Source organism: Anabrus simplex, chromosome 6, assembly GCF_040414725.1.
Source record: "Anabrus simplex isolate iqAnaSimp1 chromosome 6, ASM4041472v1, whole genome shotgun sequence".
Taxonomy (NCBI): Eukaryota; Metazoa; Arthropoda; class Insecta; order Orthoptera; family Tettigoniidae; genus Anabrus; species Anabrus simplex.
Genome location: NC_090270.1, coordinates 248,793,457 through 248,816,095, shown reverse-complemented (window position 1 = coordinate 248,816,095; position 22,639 = coordinate 248,793,457). Strand labels below are relative to the sequence as shown.

General features: G+C 38.7%; 1 protein-coding gene across 1 annotated transcript in view; it reads left to right on the top strand.

The window, feature by feature from the left end:
• Fkbp12 (peptidyl-prolyl cis-trans isomerase Fkbp12) overlaps positions 1 to 18,623 on the top strand; it is a 49,178-nt gene extending 30,555 nt beyond the window's left edge. Inside the window, exons 4-5 of the mRNA XM_067150354.2 lie at positions 3,988 to 4,061; positions 18,254 to 18,623. Of these exons, the coding sequence (XP_067006455.1) occupies positions 3,988 to 4,061; positions 18,254 to 18,311 (132 nt within the window). The 3' untranslated portion in view covers positions 18,312 to 18,623. The remainder of the gene's footprint in view (positions 1 to 3,987; positions 4,062 to 18,253) is intronic.
• Positions 18,624 to 22,639: the final 4,016 nt, after the last annotated feature.

Here is a 22,639-nt window from a genome sequence, read left to right as displayed (position 1 = left end):
CCTTTTGTGTGAAGATCAGGTCAAAATATTTGTCTTTCCTAAAGTCATATTGTTCTATTTTAATTTCTATTTTCACCCTAAGGGCTGATTTACATGGGTAGAGTAGCGAGGCGAGTAGAGTAACGTAGATACTCTACCACTGTCTGGTAGAGTTGACACTTGTATCGTTCATACGGGAGTAGAGTCATACAGTAGAGTAGAGTAGTAGCACCATGTCAAGAAGCAAGCACATCGTAACGAAGATTTGCAAACATATTAATGCAAGAGGTTAGTGAAGCATTAGAAGAAGCATATTAGGAAAGAAGGGAATGGGTAAGAGGCTGGCTTAGGAAAGATACACTCGGGGCATCAACATTAATTCTGAGAGAACTTGCGACAGAGTATAAAGAAGAATAAGAAAGTTTATGAGATCGAAGCCTGATAACTTTCAGACACTGTTAGATGCTATAAGACTGCAAATTCAAAGACACAACACAGTGATGAGAAACGTAATAACACCGAGATTTAAGCTTGAGGTGACTGAAGTTCTTGGCCAGTGATAATAGCCATCAGTACACTGTAAGTCACGCTGGCGTAGGCCTAATTTGTAGTAGCTCCTTCGCCATAAATACCCCAATTACTGATCTATTTATATAATTCGTTTGTTCGTTGCTCGTACGGCCCAGGTGTAGAGATTAAGTTTCAAGACCTGCCATTGTACTGTAAACAATGATTTTGGATATTCCAAACAAAATATGAAAATTATTCTATTTGTTGTGGACATTACTGTTATTGCTTAAAATTAATGGCATTGTCAAGTGATACAAGGTAGAAGATTCCTATGCATGTTATTAATATGATTAAAGTACACAGTCCTGCATCATCGTCTAACTTACACGTCGAGACACATGATGAACATGCTGTGTAACGCTGAAACTTGAGAAACCTTCATCTAAAGGGACAATCCAGCTGACACTTGTTTATATTTGTTGTTGCATCTTCGAAACTATTATAGGTTTATGTATTTTTTAAATCCTTCTTCCATCGAAAAGAGGGAGGTCTGCTCTCCGTTATAGGACAATACACCTGCATTTGTTTGACCTCGAAAGGTGTACCTCCCCTTAATATCACTGAGCTGTAATGTTACGTTGTGGCTTTTAATATTCTTCTTTCTTTATTAATCTGCTCACCCTCCAGGGTTGATTTTTTCCTTGGATTCAGCAAGGGACCCACCTCTACCGCCTCAAGGGCAGTGTCCTGGAGCATGAGACATTGGATCAGGGGATACAACTGGTGAGGATGACCAGTACCTCGCCCAGGCGGTTGTCACCTGCTATGCTGAACAGGGGCCGTGGTGGGGGATGGAAAGATTGGAAGGGATAGACAAGGAAGAGGCCATGGCCTTAAGTTAGGTACCATCTCGGCATTTGCCTGGAGGAGAAGCGAGAAACCATGGAAAATCACTTCCAGAATGGCTGAGGTGGGAATCGAACCCACCTCTACTGAGTTGACCTCCCAAGGCTGAGTGGACCCCGTTCCAGCCCTCGTACTACTTTTCAAATTTCGTGGCAGAGTCGGGAATCGGACCCGGGCCTCCGGGGGTGGCAGCTAATCACACTAACCACACCACAGAGGCGGACGGCTTTCAGTATTACCTTACAAATGATACTTTACTAAACCACTTAAGAGGAGTGTAGATGTCGGCGGCACCACCTCCCAGACTTCTTGGATTTACGAATTTTCGTCATTTCTTGGTTATAGGTACATCGTATTTAAAAAAATTCTGTTTAAGTTCCATGAAACCAAAACCCTCTTTACCCATTTTCGTAATCAAGTCCTCTTCCGTCGCCCGTCTCATATTTTAGTTTCTGTAAATAATGCTGTTCATGTTCCATAAACATTCTTTTTTCACTCTCAGTTCTACAAATTTACATGTTTCTTCTTCCGTACACTTGATTTTGCCACCAAATAAACGCACAAAAATGCTCAGTTTACTCAGCGGAATACCGTCGGTACGCACATGGAAATAGGCAAATGACGCGCCAACTGAAAAATCGAGCGTCCTCGGCCTTCTCCGCCAGCTCTTGGAGCTTGGTTCTGGTGGAGGGGGTAGGATAGTGGTACAGTTACTTTACCACAGCGGAAACCCACTCTACTCTACTGCATACTAGCTACTCTACTCGACTTGCTACTATCCCAGTCATTTACTCGATGCTAGTAGCTCTACTCGCCTCGCTACTCGACCCGTGTAAACCAGCCCTAACTCTTCCTTCTAATGTCCTCTCCAATATCTTGACAGTATGTGAAACAAGTGTCAGAACTGGGATTTAAATACAGATAGTATAATTTTAGACTTCATAGTGGAATTCCAAGGAATAGAAGCGAAGGGAAGTGGAGACGGTAAGCGCAGTGTGACTGCTATTGTGAGAGGATGTAATTGGCTCATAGAAGCGGCATGATTACGCCCATATAAAAAAAAAAGGAAACTGAACTCGCCCCTTGTATGCATGCCGAGGACAAATAAATAGATCAAACTGAATTCACTAGTGTTTACGGAAGATGTTGGAAGTGATCATTGATCGCGTTGAACTCTGATGCAAGCTTCACATCTTAAGAGATTTTGAAACGCTCTTAGATTCATGGACACTGATGGAACACAGTGTTCCTAATTCTGATTTTTAATTCCTCTGCAGTTCAAGGATTATTCTAGTAAATTTTTACTCTTGAGATTTCTCATAGATAAGTCACAGGTTCTTTAATCCGGCAAACGAGTTTGGTATAAGCCTTTACTGATATGATCATTATGGAACTTTCCCTGCATCCATCGCACCAGAGCCACACGCCATATGGGCCGTTGCAGCATGCTGCTGGCAATAGCCGTACCTTTTCTCTTCTTCAGTCAGGAAAAAATGTTCAAGTATGTTCTGCGTATAACTGTCTGAATTAATTGTTGTGGAAAAATATTGGTTCGGTAATTCGTCGGGTACTAACAGTGCATCATACACCCACCTTCACATCGTGCAGAGGTCTCGGCTATTAGATCTGTGGGTTCTCTGTCTCCCAGATCCTATTGTTCTGTGAATTGACGTATCCACTCAAACGAAACCATGCTTCGTCACTCATAAAAAGAAAGTTTGGGTACGCGATACCTTTGTGGACGCTATTCGTTAGTCAATTTTTAAATCTTATTCTTGTAATGAAATCTGTAGCCTGTATGTTATGGACAATAAGACTAGTAGGGTCATGAATGTAATAATTTTGTTGCATTAAGTGCTGACGAATGTGAAATGCCCGTTTCCTGAGCTACTCACCAAAGCTACTTATGTGCACTGACTTGGAGTCTTGCCTGTACATCTTTTAACCTCTCCTGTGTGAGAGCTGTTCTTCAGTTTTTCTTATTAGTTTGAGAATCAATTCTATGCCAGTTGTGAACGAGTTGTTGCACGTAACCTTTTTATGATACTGTCTAACCGAGAAGCTGTCCATGGAGTTTTCAAACGCACCTTAATGGTATCTTCCTTTTGTGCAAACAACTCTGGAGCAAAAATAGTCTCTGCACTGTAATGTAATTTAACCATCGTGATAACCTTATAACACACCTTAAAAGTCCAGTAGTTACTAGGGAACCGAGTAACATCTAAGCATCTGCTGCGTCAGCTGTCAAGACTTCTTATCACACCAAGCTCGACACAAGCCATTGTGGCGCTCGATTGATGATCCTGCGGCCTGTGACCAGAAGTGGGAAGTCTTAAATTACCTTCCCTGTATAATTGAACCTTTGAAAATTCTTACAAGAACAACTTTCCATGTTTTGGTTATTATCCTACTCTCATGTCAGTTTTTTGTTTTGATTTTGTTACTGTGCCAGTATGTTTTTCCCATTTTAGTGTCTTCAAGTGCTTTGTGAAATAATTATATGAAGTCTGTTTTCATATGACAGGTGAAGCAGTTGTTTAGTTGTATTGCAAGTTTTACATTTCAACTTATGCAGTTCTTTTTTTTTTCCAGATGTGTGTAGGACAACGAGCTCGGTTGATCTGCTCGCCAGACTATGCTTACGGGTCCCATGGACATCCTGGAATATATCCTTTATCATGCACTAGAAATTAAATTGATTGCATTTGTATGGGGAGTGTATTAAAATCACATTTTTACAGTTTGTTGTAAGAAGTTTTGTATAGTTAGAAGTCATAGAACCCATTTCAGTACTATCAATCTTTCAGCCCTTGTAGAATAGGTGATTTGCTTGGTTACAAAGGTGGATGCCAGAGTGATTGAAAGTTACAAGATGCAGTTGCCTTATATTCTGTGTGTTTGGGGGCTGGGACAGCAGACATCAATTTGTTTTATTTATATTTGATGGTGTGTCTTCGTGGTGTTTGGCATGCTGCTGCTTTTATGTATGGTGTTACGAGCAGTACTCCTTGTTCATGCTGAAGTTGGTATTTGAGTGCCACGTCTATATGTCTATAGGATGGTAATTAAGTCAGCTGTGACTTGGCATTATTAGAGCATAGCACAAAATATTCTATAACTCAAGAACCAAAAGACAGAGAATAATTAATAACAGTTTCAGGATAACTTAACAAGACTTCAGGTCATAGTGCAGTATACCAGAAGGTACAATTTCCATTTGCACATAAAGCATATTTACAGGTACTTCATAATTTACACACTGTATATAGTAGTTTCTTCCTTGTCTGCACATTATAGGTCCAACTCTGATTTATTTAGGTGAAAATTACATTCTTCACCATTGTCTTTTATCTGCAGGAAAAAATGATTTAATATGAAAATCTGAAACCATTTCTGTTACAGAGGCTTTCTCGGTACTTATGGTCTATATTTGACCCATGTGTAATACTTGGGAAGCTCAAGTCAATATGTAAATAGGGTTTTCGGTCACGCATCATGTATGAACCTAATTTCATGTCTGCCCTTTCTCTGAAAGATGCAAAGAATTATCACCACAGTTACTGTCACATCATTACAAACATTATGGCTTTGGTCCTTTAGGTGATTTTTCATTAGTAGTACATGGATGCACATAACACTCGCTGCCATTGTAAGAGTGACAGTCATCAGCAAAGGAAGTCGATGGGCTCAGATTTACAGTTCTACGCATTTACACTCTCTAATTCACCATCGGATTGAATCCATATCCTATAAGATCTATCAGATTTACATCAAAGAAAGGATGATAAGTTCCACCTTTTCAATACTATATATTGTGTGAAAGTTTTACATTTCTGTTAAAACATCACAATTTTTGTATATTTGGTACCAGTTTCGATAGATTCTGTCATCAGCCAAGAACAATTATGCAGAGACAAGTTACATTGATCATGATTCGTATGTTAAGATTACAATAGTAGTTATATACATGATATGGTTAAAATAGTATTTACACATATAGACTGGAGGTCAGTAAGATAAAAAAGTTGTATTTGTATAGGTGTACATCTTAATATTTCTAATTAAAAGGATTAACTTCTTGAAAGAAATTCTGTTCTTGTAATATAAAAATTTTAGTAGTGTGATTATTGGCTTAAGTCTATAATATTTTAATTGATGACCGGCCGGTTCATTTTTGAAGGCATGTAGCCATGTTTGACACATTAAAATCATTCTTAGGCCATCTAATACAGTCACCAGAAAATAGAATCAGTAGAAAAATTATGGGAGAGTAAGTCAGAATAATATTAGATGGATCACGGAACTTAAAGAACTTAATTAGAAATATTAAGGTGTACACCTATAGAAATACGACTTTTTTTTATCTTACTGACCTCCAGTCTATATATGTAAATACTATTTTAACCATATCATGTATATAACTACTATTGTAATCTTAACATAAGTCATGATCAATGTAACTTGTCTTTGTATAATTGTTCTTGGCTGGTGACAGAGAATCTGTCGAAACCGGTACCAAATATACAAAAATTTTGATGTTTTAACAGAAATGTAAAACTTTCACACAATATATAGTATTGAAAAGGTGGAACTTATCATCCTTTGATGTAAATCTTGATTCAATACGGAACCTAAGTATGAAATTCTTAACGTTAAATAAAAGATGTATCAGATTCATTCACACTCCTAAATAATTCAGGTTGTATCATGCAGGAAGGGATCAAAACTAAAGGTGTTATAAACAGCAGTACTGCATCTGGCAATATTTACATACATTGTGAACATGCCTGGAACATGCTTTCTTTCAGTAAGAAAATGAGATAGAACTCAAGTTAGGAGGTGTTTTGTAGGAAAACAGACAACACATCTGTAAACCTGTCTGTGTGCAGAGTTCCGAAAAGGCATGTTAGGTGAGATGAGAATGCACATAAATATCTTCTCGATGTATGTATACAAGGAGCTGCTTCAATGTTAGGGCAAGTCGACATAGGGGGAGAAATGGTTTTTAAAAAATTTTCTATTTGCTATTAGGACAGCCATTCAGGTAGGATCCCAAAGAACCCCTGTGGCAGACAGAGAATACACCCAAAGTATCACCTGCCTGTCGTAAGAGGAAATTAAAAGGGGCGACCAAGGTATGATGGATTTGGTCTCTACTTGTGATTAGTACCATTATGTGAGGAACGGCATGGGTCAACGTTATTTGCAGTTAGTACCACCATGTGAGGAACCCCATGGGTCTGTGTGTTGGCTGTGATTAGTATCATCATCTGCATCCCACCGAGGTGGGGGAGTGGGTGCTCGGCTGCACAGACTGGTGTCTAGCGCGATAAGGTTCAGAGCACCGTGCTCAAATGTGTTGGTTCCACAGTGTTCAGAATGGGTCTGTGTTTCCTATGAGTAGTATCACTATGAGAAACACAATGGGTCTGCGTTGCCTGTGATTAGTACCACGATGTGAGGAACACCCTGCGTCTGTGTTGCTTGTGAGTAGTGCCCTTATGTAAGGAACACCATGGGTCTTTGTTACCTGTGATTAGGAACACCATGAATCTACGTTACCTGCGATTAGTACCCTTATAGGAGGAACACCACGGCTCTGTCAGTGACCTGGATTTTGGACCCCCTTTTGACAAGCATCATCTCAGAAACACCATTGTGAATTGGATCCACTGATTATTTTGGATTCATTGTCATTTTTATACATTTGTTTTGGTGGATACATTTAGAAGTTTTAATTGTTTAATTTTGTTGCACCACATACAATTAGGAGCTGATGACATAGCTGTTAGGCCCCTTTAAACAGCAAACACGTTGGGAGAGTTGGTCGCGTGGTTCGGGGAGCGCAGCTGTGAGCTTGCATCCGGGAGATAGTGGATTCAAACCCGACTGTCGGCAGTCCTGAAAATTGTTTTCCCTGGTTTCCCATTTTCACACCAGGCAAATGTTGGGGCTGTATCTTAAGGCCACGGCCACTTCCTTCCCACTGCTAGGCCTTTCCTATCCCATCGTCACCATAAGACCTGTGTCGGTGCAACGTAAAGCCAATCGTAAAAAAAAAAAAAAAAAAAAAATCATCACAAGATCCCAGAGAAAAATGCTGTTTCATGTCATGAGCAAACTATGAACAGCCCCAAAATGACCAAAAGACTGTTCTGATAAACATTACAAGTCCCAGAAATGCACAAATTTATCCCCATCACGCTCTTCCACTTCCTATTTAGGCTTTTTTTTTTTTCTTCGCATACCTGTTTCTCAGTTACAATGAGGTCAGTAAACTTGTCAAAATAATAAATACAGTAAAACTTCGTTAATTCGAAGTCGTTGGGACTCAAAAATCGGACTTTGAATTAACCGCCAATTCGCAATTCAGAAGTACCAACCATTGCCGCGTTACAAAATATTCTAAGGCCCGTTACTGCATGCAGTTAACCTTGATTCACAGTTTATACCTTTCAAATGCCATTAAAAAAAAAACTATTTCCAAAATGTATCCAAGAAGGTGCATTTACAGTATTCAAATAATGCACTCGGATATCTCGCTGGTAAACATAACCTCACGCAACGCAAGAAAGAAAAAAGCACGATTCAAAGGCGAGGAGAAATCTATGCTGGCTCCCATGTGCAAGTGCTTTGGATTACTATACTGTATGCATTTTAGATGCCTTGTATTTACACAGAAAGTACCCGATGACCTTAAAATCGAACTTTCTTATGACTCTATCCCTGTACGATTTCCCGCCATAGCACTTCAGAAATGTAAACACTTGCCGCGTCACAAAGTATTCTAAGGCCCATTAATACATGCAATCACCTCGATTCACAGTTTAAACCTTTCAAATGCCATGGAAAAAACTATTTCCGAAATGTATCCAACAAGGTACATTTACAATGTTCAAATAGTGCACTTCGATAAATCACTGACAAACATAACCTCACGCAACGAAAGAAAAAAAAAATAGCACAATTCAAAGACGAGGATAAATGATGCCGGTTCCCCTGTGCAAATGCATTATTTTTTGGATTTCTGTACTGTTGGCATTTTCAGATGGCCGACGCCCTTAAAACATTGTGCTTATCGAACTTTACTATGACGAGGGGATAAAGTTTCTCACTTCCATGTGCATTGCAACGCACTACTATGACCCCCATCCTTCACCATTGTACGATTTCCCGGCTGGCAATTTCTCCTTTAAAACCATAAGACCATTTGGGCTCGCATTAAAATAAAGCAATGCAGTTTCACCGTTACCGTAAAATGGGGTGAATAGGAACATGGGGGTGAAAGGGAACACACAGTAGGGAATTTATTTTATGGAAGGTTTGCATCGTATGTAAAACAGTTCAGTGGGATTTTTTCACCCACAATATTTCCTATCCTTATTTCCCACCATTTCTATGTGCTCTGAAAGGATAACAATAACTTGTAGCAAGAATAGTGCGCAATAAGGAAACCTTGAATTTTTTATAGCTATTAAAGACCATAAAATCTTCTGGATTAGAAAATCACGTGGAGGTAAGTGCTTTTAATGTCTAGAATAAGTAACTATGCCATGTTTTGATACAATTAAACATAATTTTACCATGCCATACAAGCACACTTTTCTACGTTAACACTATGCACAATTAGTGAACAAAATCATTGAAAAATGGGGTGAATGGGAACACATAGATGATGTGTAAAATGCGATTAAATGTGAATGCAGTCTTCATATAAATACTGTTCGATAATTCTATCCCTTATTGTATCTGTATTCCAGTTGATGAAGAAAGATGCCAAGGCAATATAAACCAAATCAGAGGGGCAAACTCCACAGGAAAGACCCACCGGAAACACTTTCTGCTGCATTAGAGGATATTAAAAGAGGATTATCATACAGAAAATGTTCAGAGAAGTATGCCATTCCTACAACAGTGTTAAACAGACGTATGAAATATAATAAAAGTGAAGGAGGAATAGAAATGTAGCCAAAAGTTGGACTGACATTGTTTAGATACTGAAAAGCATTTGGTTGATCAGCTGGTGATGTGTTCTCCTCTGGTTACCCATTTGATGCATAATGACCTCCGCTGTATTGTTAAGGCTTACCTTGTTAGAATGGGAGTCACTGTGAAGATGTTCAGAAACATTATGCCAGGTTATGACTTTGCCCTCAGTTTCCTTAATCGTCACGGAAATGTTTTATCTCAACGAATGTGTCTAAACAGAACAGAGACCGTATTCTAAGTCGCTTGCCCCGTTCATCAGCAGAAAAAACGGTGGACGATGTTGAAGGAAACAATGGTATCACTGATGACTGCATTGTTTCTGTACTCAATGATATGAGGTTCAGTCCTGGGACAGTAAAAATTAGAAAGAGAAAGCTAAACATTCCTCCTGGTCAGAGTGTGAAAGCTGACGACTTGGAAAATGATAGCCAAGAAGGACATCTGTCAGATGATTAGCAACAGCAGAAGGAGATCCCAAAATAAAATGAAGTTCCTACTGATAAACATGCTAGTAAAAGAAAGTTGCCAATCCCAACCAAAGGACACCAGAATCAGAACCCTAAATCACACTTAAGGCAGGACTGCAACTGAGAACTACATCCGGTTGAAAAAATGAGAGGTGTGGACAAGAAAGCACGAATTAAAGAAGGTGTCTGGTTTATGGTAGATTTTTCTTCTCCATCCACATCATTAATCAAATCACCCAAATTCTTCAGAGCAATCCTATTTCATTGAAACAGTCACCAGTGTTGGACCATGAATACTTCACAGTAACGTTCCTGAAGTAGGCCTACTGTATGTGCCAACTAAAGTTGAGTGCAGACAAATTTTTAAGTGGTCCGAACATGAAAATCTCTGTGAAATTGATAATGCAAGCGTTGTTGGTGTGGTACACCACCCTAATCTTTTTAGAAGGGGACTCCTGAAATTCGATGTAAATTTCCATGTATGGTAACATTTTGGAGCATGTTTTAGGTTCACAATTACCTTATTGTATTATTTCTTACTGTTTATTCATTTTTCAGATCTTAGATAACATTTTTAAAGGTTTTCAATGTTCCTTTTCACCCCAGTATGGGGTGAATAGGTTTAGACGGGACACTTAAGCATCTGTTCCTATTGACCCCATATTTGGGGTGAATGGGAACACTAATTTTTCAGTCAATATCACATAACTTTTTGTACGAATCTGTTCATTTCATGTACCATAACTAGCTATCTGACCTTATCAACACTGCTACACGCAGAAATTTATTAAATTATCTAAATCAAGAAAACAGTGACAGGAAATACTATAAAACCGTTCCCATTCACCCCATTTTACGGTAATGACAATATTGTTCGGTGCCTACGAATCTACTATATAAGCCACGTTTTGTTTTTCAACTGTCGGCATCGCCAGTGTTCGCGGATTCTGTTTTTCCGCGTGATATTACGGCGTTCCTTAAAAGGTTGAATACAAAATAATTCCGATTTCATTCAACTTACCAATCATGAAGCGCACTGTAGACGCTCCAAAGTGAGTGTAAGTGCAGAAAGCTACCCCTCCACGTTCCGGAACGCGCGTTCTATTATGACGCGGAGCGGATAAATTTTGAGTTGAAATTACTCTGTAAAATATTGTTTTAAAATGTAAAGGCAGTTTCGAATTAAGTCTGAATTTCGATAATGGGGCCGACATTGTACTTCGAATTACGAATTATCCGTATTTCGAATTAAACAATTGTAATAACATGCAAAACTGTATCTCATGTTTCCGGGAACGAGAGCTTCTTCGAATTAGGCGGGATTTTGAATTAACCGATTTCGAATTATCGAGGTTCTACTGTACGTCTTAACACATTGTCAGAGTTGTGTAGCAACCCTGGATTACTTCCAGAGATATTTTGCACGTAGTTTACATTGCACCTACCCACTGGAAACTTGACGCAGCGGGTTCTGTCACTGGAACTACAGGCCCTATATTATCATCTTCGGCTTGCTTGAGTACTGATTTTCTTTGGGCATAATCGCTATCACTCCTCTAATGACTTCGAGAAGTGGTACTTTCATTATTTCTACATAAGAGATTGGAAACTCGGGCACTTGTGAGAGTGCAGGATGGTCTGGTTGTTGTAATTCCCCCCTTTTTTAAGAAGTCGCCGTAGATAAGAAGCTTATCTTAAGTTTGCGGCTTTATACGTGTCTGTCTACGGTGTTTTTAATATCTAAGAGTTGTTTGTCAAGAAGGAAGCCATATTTTCCAGTGTCTACTAGTTAACATAACTTTAAAGCTTTTCACTCTGAATCTATTACAGAACTATTTAAAATAGTTTTACTTGAGTCCGCCTTGTCAATAGACCTTATGATGATAGAAAACTATTTTACCATACATGTTTCTGTTAGTACATTTGAATTACCACCTGCCACCGAATAGGACCCCGCACCCTTATTTTAGAAGAACAAAATTTTTAAAAAAGTTTTAAGTCAAAATTATTAACAATCTTTACTAACACACGTCAAATTATTAGAAAATACAAATAAAAGTAAATGAACATTTCCAGAACGATATCCAAAGAGTTCATTCATCATCAGTACCAGCTTCGGAACTTTCATTACCTTCCCACAAAATGTCATCGCTTCCATCCATAGCATTAGAAATTCTACATTTCCTGAAGCTCTTCCGTATGAGGGCTCCAGGGATACGATTCCATGCCGTCAAAATCCTCAAACACGGCTGCCGAACTTCCGGGCGCTGAATGCGACCAGTTGGCGTTTGTGTGATTATCAGCCGCCATCCATTCTGTATAGAGCTGTTTCAAGGCTGCTTTAAATGGACGGTTCACGCAGACATCCAGCGGCTGTAGCATAGACGTCATCCTGCCCGGAATAACTGCCAGGTCAGTTTTCCAATTCTTGATATGTTTCTTCACAGGGCCTGTTGTGTGTCTGCGGTAACCGACGAGAACAAGCAAGCTCTTTTGTCCCAATAATGCACCAGGGCGACGTTGCCAGACACACTTTACCCAATCTTCCACAAGTGAACTGTCCATCCAGCCAGAGTTCTGAGATGTGGCGATAACACAAGCGGGTAGATTTTGGGAAGCGTCTTTCGCTTGAGAACAATATGGCGGCAATTTCGTTCTGTCGGCAAGAATACACAACAATACCGTACACCGTTGTTTTTCATTACCACCAGTTCTGTTGGTAACACTTTTTGCACCCTTAATATTCACAGTCCTGTAGACTGGCATCTGATCTGCATTGCCAATTTGGGAAAGCAAATCTGCATTTTCCTTCTGCAACCGAATTATGTCACGTTGAAATGACAACCTCTCATCATAGGCACCGGCAAAAGGCTGTGAAATTGAGGTGCACCTTTGCATGTTCAACCCATTTCTTTCAGCTTGGCTTAAACCCTTCCAATGAAAGTTCCTTTGCGATCTGTAATGCCTTTAGCTGACACACCATATCCCAATTCCCGCCTTTCTGTCACATATTTATAATTTTTTTTTTTTTTCATTTTCTGGAAACTGTACACTCAGTCCACGAAAAGCTCTACGATCACCACTACATGTTAATAGCACATACACGCGAATATACAACTTGTCAATAGCTATTTCCTACCGGCGGCACGATTTCCAATACGGTAATTTTGGCTTCTCGAATTACTTTCAGTTTCTCACTCGCAGTAAAAGATCGCAAACGCTTTGTGGAATTCATGTTGATACTCCGAGAGCGTACATGAAACTGACGCAAATGCAGAAGTAGTTTATACTGAGAGCGGAGAGCACTGTTGCCAAGCCGCGCCAGCGATACCCGATTTACGCACATTCGGAGAGATAAATTTCCCAAAATTTTAAATAAGACCCGCACCTAATTTTGGAAGCGATATTTTCGAGGGAAATAAGCAGTGCGGGTGGTATTGGCGATTATACGGTAACCGCCAACATGTACTTCGGAAATGCCAACATTTGCAGTGTCACAAGACCCGTTACTGCATGCTATATTAATATTGTGGTGTTCCTTAAATACCAAATACAAAATGATTACGATTCCGCTCAAACATAGCAGATAGGAAGCACACTGTCGACGCGTCAGTCGGTAAAAGTGCGCAAAGTTACCCCTTCACGTTCCGGAAGACACGTTCTTTCATGGCGCGGAGAAATTTTTAATTTAAATTACTTTGTAATATACTATGGTTTCAAAATATAAAAGCAGTTTCAAATTAAGTCGAAATTTCGGTAACGTGACAGACATTGTTTTTCGAATTGCGAATTATTCATATTTCGAATAACGATGTAAGTAACATGCAAAATCGTACCTAATGTTTCCAGGAACGTGAGCTCCTTCGAATTTGGCGAGATTTTGAATTAACTGATTTCGAATTATCGAGATTCTACTGTAGTTAGGTTTTCCATCTTTGGGCATGTCACTGAATTACAGGAAGAATACTAAATAGCAAAAATACTACACTGTGCAGTGTAGCATTAAATATGGTTTTGAAGACTTCTTTAAGAAAGTCCTTTACTTTATAGAGTTTTGTGTAAGAGGCTAGTCGTTAGTACACGTTGAGATGAGTCTTTTCATAAAAGTTTGTTCTCAATTATTATGTGTCATAACTTGAACAAATTAGTACCCTATGTGCAAGTGGTGTGGTTAATGACACTGTTGTTGGTGTTTTGTATGTTATTTGTTTGCAGTTTTGGATTGTGATTGTGTATAGTGTTGGGTTTTGTCTGTAATAACTTACATTCTTACAATGAATCGCAAATTAACTGAAGATATGCATGCTTTTGTGCTATGTTAGAAGAAACACAGTTTAAAACAAATATGAAATCAAAATCTCTTTATTTGCAAATGAGGTGTCTACCTCGGTGGCAAATGGTATACTAAAATACATTGTCAAGCACTAAATATTAAAGTAATAAACTTCATGGTTGGGTTCCGTATTGAGTTAAGACTTAACTTAAAATGAATACAAGATTTATTGCTCAACCTTCTCAATACTTAACATCATACAACATTTAACAAAACATCACAATATGATAGTGTCAGGTACTAGTTTCGGTCCATATCCCGGACCATCATCAGCCAAGCTAAAATTGCAAGTAAAAGACATAAATTAAATTAATATGGATGAACATGGGGATGGATGGTAGTGGAATGACATACAGATATGATCAGAATGTTAAAATTAACAAATTAATAAAATAATTATATTATTATTACAAATGAACAAAAATAACCAATGAACCAATCTACAAACAAATATCTAGATCTTGTATGTACTCAATACATTTTGGGGTTGCCATCAAGAAGTCTTCATATGGCCCTCCATATGCTCTGATGCTGCATTCCTCCCTGATGTGTTTAATAGTTTGTCGCGGTGCACCACAGTCGCATAGCGGCGAGGAGAGCATTCGCCATTTAAAAAGTGAATCCCCACATCTTCCGTGTCCCGTCCTGAGTCGGTTGAGCATTGACCATACCTTGCGGGGTTGATCAAACCCTGGAACTGTCTTATCGATGCATGGCATTTTCAGGCATGTAGCTGGAGCATTTTGCATCCATTCTTCCCTCCAGGAATCGGTGATGTTGAATCCGATGTGATTGATCTCGGCTGCAAGAGGTGGATGTCTCGAACGAAGTCGTTTGATTTTGAGGTCTGAGATGTCAGAGTGTACCGGTAGTCCAGGGTTTGCTAGGATCTTGTTGTATTCTCTGATCAAAGCTACTTTCCTTCGCAGGTTAGGAGGTGGTATGTTACTTAGGACAGGCAGCCAGATTGTGGGAGTAGACCTGATTGTTCCTGTAATAATGCGCATAGTACTATTAAGTTGGACATCAACTTTGTTAGTATGGGCGCTGTTCAACCATACTGGTGCGCAGTACTCCGCCGCAGAATATACCAAGCTCAACGCAGACGTCCGCAGAGTTGTGGCGGATGATCCCCACGTGGTTCCACAAAGCTTTTGTATGATGTTGTTTCTTGTTCTCAGTTTCGCAGCAGTTTTTGTGAGATGTGATTTAAACGACAGGGTCCTGTCTAGCGTGACTCCCAGATATGTTGGTTCCTTATTGTGGGTAAGTTGTGTACCATCAAAGTAGACTTCCAGAGTCATATTGGATTGTCTGTTGTTGAGATGGAAGCAAGTCACCTCTGTTTTTGATGCATTAGGTCGAAGCCTCCATTTACGAAAATACTCTGCAAGCACAGACAAATCAGATGTTAGAGTTTCTTCCATGGGTTCGAAGTGAGTGTGCCTAGTTGCAATGACCCAATCATCAGCATATCCAAACTTCTTGCTGACAGTTTCTGGCATATCAGCAATGTAAAGGCTAAAGAGCAGTGGGGCTAGAACAGAACCTTGGGGGAGACCATTTTGGAGGAATTTCTGGCCACTGGTTTTGTTTCCCATAATAACCTGAAATCCTCTGTTTCCAATCATGTTATCAATAAGCTTCGTAATTTGTTGGCATGGAATGATCTTCATCAGCTTGTAGAGTAGGCCTTGCCGCCAGACGGTATCATAAATAATTATGATGTTGTTTAAAATTTCTTGATGCCAAAGTCTAGGTTGACGGTTGGACTCGTGTTGCACATTTGAATTCAAGTGAAGTCTTAGTTTTCTGGAAAGTTCTGAGGGCAAGTTCCACGATGGCGCAGAGGGAGTTGTTCAGTATGACCAATATAGACTTGACGAATTGAGAAAGCTGGACTTGTTCTATGTAGCTTAAGCAAATGCTGTGTTTAAAGGAAGTCTCAATTCATTCGTAACCCAAAGAACCTGAAGAACAAAATTAGAATTAACTCGGAAAAACTGATAGAGAAATTACTAAGGGAGGGAGTGTGTGTGAAATAACGAGTACTCGCCTTGCACTTGTTTTTGAACGAGCTATTGGAAGGAGTGCAACAGACAGTGAGTGTCACTCAGCGTAGATCAGCAAGAGAGGAGAAGGGATGCGGAGGGGAAGGATGACGTAAGTGTGGAAGGAGACAGGGAGGGAATGGAGAAATGGTTCAGGGCGGGTTAGGAGAGAGGGAAGTTATTGGAATTTGAGATGGAAGGGGACCCTTGATTGATTTAAAGAAAGGTTTATTAACAGTTGATTTGTTTTTCCTATAATAAGAAATGAAAAGATTGAATAAAATGTTAGGTTTCTCGGTAATTTCGTTAAGATTGTAGTTGGCATTGAAATATTGATCCAAATGTATGTAAAAGCTCTCAATTATGTTGAGTAGGGGTCCCTTTTTAGCTATTTTGAGTATGTCCATGTCTGTTTCAATGTTCGTGAAACTATGGTTATAATCGACCCTGTGTTGACAGATGGCTGAAAACTTGTTGTATTTAGCTGCGTTAAAATGCTCAAAGTATCTATATCTGATAATTTTAACATTCTGATCAAATCTATTGTAACTTATGTATAAGGCTTTTACTTGTATGTCATTCCACTACCATCCATCCTCATGTTCATCCATGTTAATTTAATTTGTCTTTTACTTGCAATTTTGGCTTGGCAGATGATGGTCCGGGATATGAACTGAAACTAGTACCTGACACTATCATATTGTGATGTTTTGTTAAACATTGTATGATTTTAAGTATTGAGAAGTTGGAGCAATAAATCTTGTATTCATTTTACACTAAATATTAAATTAACAAGAGAAGAAAATTTTCATATAATACAATATTATACAATTTACGCTAACAATTTATTCTATTAAACACACAGCTCATCCTTAGTAAATGTATATTGTTTGCAAAATTCTACTTATATCTCCTGTACTGCTTACAAATATAGTCAACTGATATACAGTATCTGGAATTACTTCAAATGATACTATACAACTGGTATAAGATTAAACTTCACATTGCATTTTTTTTTTTTTTCTTCATTCTGGAACAAAGGATTGGAGAAACTGGTAATGTTGTGGATCTACCTTGAACGGGATGATAAACTGTTGGATAAAAAGGAAATGCTCATATCATAGCATAGTCATTGGTCCACAAAAGTTCACGAGGTCTCTCAAACCAGCGATTAATCTTATCACTTTTAGTCATCTGATCCATGATGTGAAACTCGAGACCATATCGACCAAACCTTTCGCAAGCACTACACAAGGAGAATGTAGACTCGCCTTTGGAGTTCTGCAAATGGTTCCTCATTAAATATGAAGCCGATCCATATAACCTCTGGTGCAGTATTTACACTGATATTTGACTAGAATTCATAAGTGGTTAAAGGTGTATCAACCTGGAGTTGAAATAAAATAACACTAAAATTGGTTTCTTGCATGGTTGAGATAGACGTTTCTCATAACACTCCCTTTTGTTTTTTTCTCATATCAGTTGTAGATATGACAAAACCAGGAATAGACACAGGACTATTTGGACATCAAGTACTTCCACAACTAGAACATTGTGATTGTTAAGAACTTTTAGTTTTTTTTAATCTACAGAAATTTTAATTGCAGTCATTAACATTGTACTGTAAGGATGTTCAGATATCTGTACTGTTGACTGTTTACAAATCATCCCAGTAGATTAATTTTGCAGACTTTTCACTTACATACAAGGGACCTAGTTCAAAGAAAAGTTGTATTGTTGCTGATGCTAATAAGGTAATTGTTTGTGGGATAATAACAGAGCCTAGTTTTAAAATTTATATAGCAGGTGAATGCAAGTAAATATCTGTCTCATACTCAAATCTTCTAGCATTATTCTAGCTGCCACAAAATTTCTGCTGTAATTGTTCTTTAAGTTATGTATAATTTTTGTAATGCAGTATGACCTGCCATCTATTCTTATCCCTAGGAAAACAAATCTTGATATTTATTGTAAGTGTACATTGTTTTCTTATGAGAATTTCCTTGACTGCTGTGCACTATTCCACCCAATGCTACACTCATCTTTGATGTGGAACTGCTGAAAGTGGAGCCATGAACACCATAAGCCATCAACTTCATGTTATCTGGTTGCATTTCTCACTCAGTACAGTAAACCTGGTGTCACATCCATTCAATATTTCTTTACATTTTTCTGGTTCACAAAGGCAATGGAATGGAAAAAAGTACTAAGTATTTTATCCCTTCATCTTCTTGTAACATGTATTGTATAACCTTTGTTGTCAGTGGTGTGTGCAGTAATTTAACTCTGAACTAGTCTCATTATACGCTGCACTTTGGCCAGTTATGTTGCATTTATGATGCATGTAAATTTATTTTCATTTAAACAATAAATTGAATGGAATTCTTATTTTTGCACTTTGATTTGCCTCCTTTTATGTGCTACTGGGTGTACTGTTCAAGGTAAAGAGAACTATGTTCTCCCACTTTAAGTTACTAGAATAGAAGGCTTTGCTAACATACGATAGGAAGTCTTACATGCAATGTTCCATAGTACCTATAAGCATTAAATTATTTTAAATGGTTTGTAAGCATATAGGCTGTTCAAAAGGTTTGAAGGTAATGTTTGTCTCTGAAAACATTGTATAAATATGTACTACCTTGTGTTTGCTCTCGCAGCATAAATTTGACTCATTGGCCCAAAGAAATATTTCTCTTCAGTAATAGGAAGTTCTTTGGAATTGCAAGCTAGTTGTGTATTTGGACTTCACATCCTGTTTGTTCAAGTAAGACCACGTTGCATGTTTATCAAAGTTTGAATAGTCTCTTGTTACTATTTAAAAAGCTGCTTGAATTTATGGATTATCTCTTTATATAAGAAAATTGGAATGCAATTTTTTTTTCATTTATAGTTGACAACTTAAATAATGTAATTGCAATTTTAATTTCATTGAACTGTATAGTGCTATAAGAATTATGAAAAACTATTATAAAACACCCTGTGTCTTTTCTTAAAATAAAAACTTGTTACCATATGTATAGATCATGATCACTGTTCTCTTGTGTTAAAGATATTTTAGTGGAAACTTGGCTGTATTATTATTAAAATGAGATTTTGACCCTATTCCTTTTACATTCTAAAAAATGTGAATGATTTGCAAATTCTCTTAAGATGTATCCCATACTTGAATATAGGTGCAAATTTCCTCTTTATTCTTTGCATGCATTGTGCCATAGTTAGTGATGGGCAGTCTGAGACGAGGCCCGAGAATTCTCGAGACTAGTGCAGGCACTATTTCTCGCGAGAAATTTCAAGAGATCTCGAGAGCTTTGTCCCCGCGTTGTGTGGTAGGTCTACTACAGGTAGACGGAGCTGAATGTTGTTTATGCCGAGTGTGTGAATAGCAAACCACTCGCCTTCTCCATTCTGTAAATACATATTAACCAGGGCTTTCATTTCTACTGAGGTTTATTTTGACACAGTGTGACATAATTATAAAGGATATGCATTCTAGCATTGTATGCAGCGTTAGGTACGCGAATGAATAGGCTAAGTACAGAAACTAACGGCTACTGTAGGTACACCTACCTGGATACTACATGTTATAGAGTATTCGCATCGTAATTAGATACTCCGGTGTATGACGGTATAATTGTCTAGTTGTATGTGGCAACTTGAAGACTGTTCGGAATGCAACTGAGTCGTGGATATAGGTTATTTTAAAGAGATGCCACATAGCACAGCCCGCTGTGTTTTTTGTTCAAAAGAAGTAAAATACGTCAGCAGAAATACTTTTAAGAAGATCCAGCCCTTACAAACACATCACCAGGCAAGTTGGCCATGCGGTTAGGGGTGCGCAGCTGTGAGCTTGCATCCGAGAGTTAGTGGGTTCGAATCCCACTGTCGGCGGCCCTGAAGATAGTTTTCCATGGTTTCCCATTTTCACACCAGGCAAATGCTGGGAATGTACCTTAAGGCAGTGGCCACTTCTTTCCCACTACTAGCCCTTTCCTATGTCATTGTCGCCATAAGACCTGTCTGTGTCGGTGCGACGTAGAGCTACAAGCAAAAAATAAATACATATCAATGAAGGGGAATCGTCACAGAACACCTGGCCCGATCTGCATCATAAGAAGCTACCCTGCCGAAAACAGTTGGGAGGTATTCAGGTAGGTTTACATCCTATCTACAGTTATTCACAAAGTATACTGTGTTATTCAGCTAAGATGTCCACCTCACGTTGTGAACTGTTTTAAGATGCTGACATTCTGTTTTCACTTTCAGTAATGGTATGAAGGGCCTTGCAGTTCAACATGCAGTACTTTCATAGGATTTTAATAAAATGTATCGATACAAGTTTCCAAATGAGAACTGCTGATGATGTACTTTCAAGCTTACGCTCGTATTCAATGGGACATCGCAGAGCTTGCAGCACAGGAGAATCGGTCTCAAGATCTGAGACGTCGGTCTCGAACGAGAGCGTTGCCCATCACTAGCCACAATGAGTGCCATCTTTATTTTATTGTGCCTCATGTATTTCTTCATTTATTCTTTCTGTGTAAAATAACGGATATCTGTTCTTATCACTACACATTGCACTGCTGCAGATTGTTTTGTGCTTTTACTTGTAAAAAGTTGTTTTGGAGTACTGCACAAAACATGGTTCCTCGAGAGACCTGTGTGTAGGAGAAAAGAAGGAAGCTTATCCCACATGTGGTCTGTAGGATGTATATTGGTATGGCAGCCCCCATGCATGGGTTGGAGTATTAACTCTGTTTTACCGAAGGCCCATTCACAGTGAACGTTATATGCAAAGTAAACTTGAATCTTGCACTATTATTATTTAAGAAAACCATTTACACCAAAATACAGAAGTGTAAACACCAAAGTACTAACGGGAGAGCTTGCAAGCTCCTGCCTTTCCTGTTTTGTTTTAAAATCGTAAGCATAAATCATGTGAACTTTTAAAGGAAAACATGGAATTAAATAGTTCAGGGTCATTGTCTCTCAGTTTGCACAGAAGATAATGCAAATTCACCTGGTACCGTATAATCCTTCAATGAATAAACCCATCATCTACTTCTAGATATCCTTGATTTCAAATGTAGGATACTGCAAACACAAGGTAATACATTCAGTTGAAATGTTAATTGCACTGCTACATCATTCATTGTAGAACCATCCTTTTGCTCTCTTTTGTTATAATGATTAGTATATGTTAATGTCAAACGTGTATGTCTTTGTGATTAGTTAATGTTTACATTTAATCTCGTATTAGCATTTTCATTGTGAATGGGCCTTAAAGTTGCTCGTAGTGTACAGAATTGTTCTCTTATGTACATGTATGAAGATTTTCTTGCTGACGGTGCAAATGATACCATATCGTCATACCTGAAACATTACATACATACATTTTCATTATAGACTGTTATGCCTTTCATCGTTCAGTCTGCAAGCCTCTGTGAATTTACTAAACGTCGCCACAATCCTCGATTTGCAACTAGTGTTGTGGCTTCATTTAATTCTATACCTCTTATCTTTAAATCGTTCGAAACCGAGTCTAACGATCGTCGTCTTGGTCTCCCTCTACTTCTCTTACCCTCCATAACAGAGTCCATTATTCTCCTAGGTAACCTAACCTCCTCCATTCGCCTCACATGACCCCACCACCGAAGCCGGTTTATGCGTACAGCTTCATCCATAGAGTTCATTCCTAACTTAGCCTTTATCTCCTCATTCCGAGTACCCTCCTGCCATTGTTCCCACCTGTTTGTACCAACAATCATTCTTGCTACTTTCATGTCTGTTACTTCTAACTTATGAATAAGATATCCTGAGTCCACCCAGCTTTCCCTCCCGTAAAGCTAAGTTGGTCTGAAAACAGACCGATGTAAAGATAGTTTCGTCTGGGAGCTGACTTCCTTCTTACAGAATACTGCTGATCGCAACTGTGAGCTCACTGCATTAGCTTTGCTACACCTTGATTCAATCTCACTTACTATATTACCATCCTGGGAGAACACACAACCTAAATACTTGAAATTATCGAACTGTTCTAGCTTTGTATCACCAATATGACATTCAAATTCTGTAGAATTTCTTACCTACCGACATCAGTTTAGTTTTCGAGAGGCTAATTTTCATACCATACTCATTGCTCCTATTTTCAAGTTCCAAGATATTAGATTGCAGGCTTTCGGCAGTGTCTGCCATTAAGACCAAGTCGTCAGCATAGGCCAAACTGCTTACTACATTTCCACCTAACTGAACCCCTCCCTGCCATTTTATTAGTGATGGGCAACGCTCTCGCTCGAGACTGACGTCGCAGATCTCGAGACCGGCCCTCCTGAAGTGCAAGCAGTACGACGTACCATTAACTATGCCTATAAACTTGATAGTATATCATGGGCAGTTATTGCGGGAAA